The sequence below is a fragment of the Schistocerca piceifrons genome, chromosome 5 (assembly GCF_021461385.2).
Source record: "Schistocerca piceifrons isolate TAMUIC-IGC-003096 chromosome 5, iqSchPice1.1, whole genome shotgun sequence".
Classification (NCBI taxonomy): Eukaryota; Metazoa; Arthropoda; class Insecta; order Orthoptera; family Acrididae; genus Schistocerca; species Schistocerca piceifrons.
Genome location: NC_060142.1, coordinates 177,425,237 through 177,429,269, shown reverse-complemented (window position 1 = coordinate 177,429,269; position 4,033 = coordinate 177,425,237). Strand labels below are relative to the sequence as shown.

The following is a 4,033-nucleotide window of genomic DNA, read 5'->3' as shown; positions in this document are numbered from 1 at the left end:
GAGAAATAAGTAAATTCTTTAAATTGAGATGAATGATTGTCGAAGTTAATTCTTATAAGAATCATTATTATTAAGAGATTCGTTAAAAGCATTTACATGGGGCTTGACATAACAATACTACATATGCGCGAGGCTGCTTTTACCTTACACTACAACGCTCAGGTTCTGCCATCGCTCTCCACGACCGGCCCAGCCAACTCCACACTCCTACTGACAAACAGTTCCTACTGCATACAACACTGCTCTCTGGTCTGAGATTCTCTTATAGCTTACATATCGCAGGCAGCGCGTGAGCAGTCCATCGAAATTGCATCTGCTCGAGTGCGCTAGCAACGAATTCCTCAGTCATGGACCTCTTACAACCTAACTAACCTAAGGCCATCACACACATCCACTCCCGAGGCAAGATTCGAACCAGCAACCGTAGCAGCAGCGCGGTTCCGGACTGAAGCGCCTAGAACCGCTCGGTCACATCGGCCGGCTTTTCCCTTAGTCTGGCGTGGTGAATTCTACAGACGATGTTTCAATAGAGCAATCTTTGTGTGGTTACACTTCATTTTCCAGATTATGAGGTGCTCTGTATATGACCACATCGATGCTTGTTCATGGGAAATTAAATTGTGAAATAATAATAGCACACCGAAATGGTTTGTATGTGTTCCGAGTGCTTTCTTAATGAACAAGGTCCAGAAAACAAAGATAATCTATTTTTCAATTTTTGTTGCTCTTTAGTCTGAACTATCCGTAATTAAAAACCGCAATTACACTTCAGAGAAAGAGATGTGCAGACATAAGTGTTTGAGGACGGCCATTAATGAACTATAATTACAGTCATTGATTATCGATCAGAGGACAGCGATTAGACTCCGATATAAAGGTATGGCACGGCTAGCGCACTGTGTAGTCGCCGCGATGTTGCGAGTCCTCCTCTTGGTCCTGTCTCTGGTGTGCTGCGGAGCTGCCGCGCCCAGCGCGCTCGGGGTACGGACCAGAGGTGGTGGCCGAATAATCGGGGGAACCCCCGCCGACATCGCCAACTACCCGTGGATGGCCTCCTTCCAGAGAGTGGGTTGGCACTACTGCGGGGCTTCCATTATGAGCAGTAACTGGGTGCTGACAGCTGTCCACTGCCTGCAGGGGCTGAACATCGCCATAATTTCTGTCAGAGCAGGCACGTCGATCCGCGAGAGCGGTGGTGTCGTCCTCATGGCTTCGAGCGGTGCTGTGCACGAATCCTTCTCCATGTTAACAGCCGACTATGATATTGGAGTTATACGGGTGAGTTGACGAGGAGTGTGGATCTGTCGAGTTCACTCATGTGTGGGAGAACTGGAACTCTGTTTCGGAGGTAAGTGTGTCTCAAATAAACTTTCTTTTTATTTTATCGATTAACCTTTCGTTCATTACAACTAGTCTTGATACGGTAGCCATAATCTTAAACAATCCTTCACAAAACCAATGCACAGCCGCACAAAGTCCAGTTTGTAAAACAAACATATCACTGGTTAACAACGATATTTTTCATGAAGCTAAAAGGCTATTTTATGGTGCTCACTTCAGTAGAAGTGCGTAAAATATTCAGTCAAATGCAGTTTTCACACAAATGGATAATGTCTGTGAGATATGAAAAATGGAGCTATGTAGTCATCAGAATAAGGCCAGTACTGCTTTGTGATATTCTATAGTGTGACTTCAAAAAAAATGTTTTATTTCATAGTGTAATTCAGTATAGGGCAAACGTACAAATGACGAGCACGGGACACAGGAAAACTGGCCAAACAGAGCAGCTAATATTCGAGGGAAGCACGTACTGGCAAGGAACACATGTGCTATGGGGCGACCTGTATGGATTTAGATAAAGAACAGAGTGTAGACACTTATGTTGTACCAAGATGATGGATTTCAACGTTCTTATGTTGCTATCGTACGGTATTATGCAATTTTTTCACAAGTTCCGTAGGTCAGGAGATGGCAAAATTAGACTGTTGAAAGCAGTCATCTGGCAACAATAAGAGTGACTACACTGCAATCGCGGTATATGAGGTGCATTCTTCATTTCCGAATGTACTGTTCGAGTCTTTTATGACCCTAAAAATACTCCTGCCACCCCTTCACATAGCATATGAAATTACGAAATAAAATATTAAAGCGCAACCGAAAGATGATGAGACTTTCCAGTACGTGACACGTAGGTTTCCGAGGCTGCCAGAAGTCAAGCTGAAAGATGTTTTCTTCAGATCTGGCATTCAAAAATTACCGAAGGACAGATCATTTGAAGATACAACGCACAACATTGAAAAAATCATCGTCTATGTGGTTTATCAACAAGTTTCTAGAGAACTTAAAAGATCCGAGTATGGGACTATGGCAAGAACAACTTTATTACTTCGAAGTATTGGGCGCCTCAGTAAGTTTGAAACTGCACTTCGTGGATTCCCGCGCCAGCTACTCTCCTGAAAATGTGACCAAGGACATTTCGATTACTGGTCAAAGCGCTATCCATTTAGCATGGTCCAAGTCTTTGGATGTTGGACGACACCATTTTTCTAACTTGCACCTTCATTGCGACAATAGACCTTCCTCTCATATTCATTGACAACACTCTCGAAATGAGATTTTAATGTAGCCCCCTCTCTTTGGTTTCCATGTTGTAACAACATTTGGCTACCATAGGGAAAGCCTCCCTCCTATTATGTGTGGTGAGAAGTATGTCGAATCTATGTTGGTTCATGTAGAAGCGGAATTCCCATTATCCGCTGCAAGATACCGATTTCCAAAGCACTGAGAGGAGATGCTGAGAGGAGCTGTTATAGCAAGCAATAGCTGGGCACTTTTTCACCTGTGACTCCATGCATCGCGTTCATGTGTATTTATGGCATTTTGGATGGATTGTGATCCTAGGTGTAGTGGTTAATCGATTATGTTTGCTTTACTGTCGTCCATTCAGGATTCATGGAACCCTTGAGAACCTATGTTATTTATTCATGGAGAGGGAATCTTCGGTCCCGTCCATGTTAAAAATGTAATGTCATGACTTAAAAATGGTAACCTAACGATGTGGCTTCTAGACTACGAGGCCGGTTCTTAAATAAATTATTTACAATAGCAGCCAGGAGACTGTCATTCAAAATGTCTGCTTCGGTTGTCCCCCATAAAAGACGATGTGTACATTTGGATTCATACACATTGCGTTGTGAATAAATGGTGTCGCAGTGACCGGGCGACTCCTACGGTCGCAGATTGGAATCCTGCCTCGGGCATGGATGTGTATGATGTCCTTAGGTTAGTTAGGTTTAAGTAGTTCTAAGTTCTAGGGGACGGATGACCTCAGATGTTAAGTCCTATAGTGCTCAAAGCCATTTGAACCAGCCCTCCTCCTCCGCCTTGCCCAAAACCCACCCAGTATTTACTGCAGCCACTGTCTGAACTTTATTTTACTTTTCCGGATGTATCTACGGTTCAATGTTATCGTTCTCTCTCCTTCAGGTTGATGGATCTTTCCCGATCGGCAATAACGAGGATATCGTTGACCTCCCGGCTCAAGGCTACGACCCACCGGGAGGCCTCGCAGTCACCTAACCGTCTGGGGCAGCACAGCCAACGAAGGTCCTTCGGCCTCCTCCCTGATGAAGGTCGACATCAGCGTCATCGACCGCGCCAGATGCGTGGCCAGGTTTGAAGCTACAGATCGTATGATCTGCGCCGGCGAGGCCGGCAAGAGCGCCTGCAGCGGAGACTCCAGTGGTCCGGTGGTTAGCGGCACCACGCAAGTCTGCATCGTCTCCGGGGGCAAGGACAACTGCGAGACTGACGGTGGTGTCTACGCCAATGTCGGAAACCTCTGCTCCTGGATCACAGCCGCCGCTGGCATCTAACTCACTGTGCTACAGTAACGTGGAAGCATACAAAATTGTCGTAAATCCAACTTGTCGTCACATACACTCACCGTCTATTACTATTACGATTGCCTACAAGCTAGCCTGCTACAGAGCAGAAAAAGTTTTCGTATTTATACTTCTTTTCTACACCAAGA

The 4,033-nt window shown here is 45.2% G+C and overlaps 1 protein-coding gene across 1 annotated transcript; it reads left to right on the top strand.

Annotated features, from left to right (window-relative positions):
• Window positions 1–912: 912 nt before the first annotated feature.
• Window positions 913–3,579, top strand: LOC124798859 (trypsin alpha-like). The gene is made up of 2 exons (XM_047262392.1): window positions 913–1,278; window positions 3,487–3,579. Exons 1-2 carry the CDS (start codon window positions 913–915, stop codon window positions 3,577–3,579), a joined length of 459 nt encoding a protein of 152 aa, XP_047118348.1.
• Window positions 3,580–4,033: the final 454 nt, after the last annotated feature.

Excerpts from the sequence above, each read along its gene's own strand:
- LOC124798859 (XM_047262392.1), top strand. The coding sequence starts at position 913 with ATGTTGCGAGTCCTCCTCTTGGTCCTGTCTCTGGTGTGCTGCGGAGCT. Across the intron at positions 1,279-3,486 it reads ATGATATTGGAGTTATACGG|GTTGATGGATCTTTCCCGAT; the intron begins GTGAGTTGACGA and ends TCTCTCCTTCAG.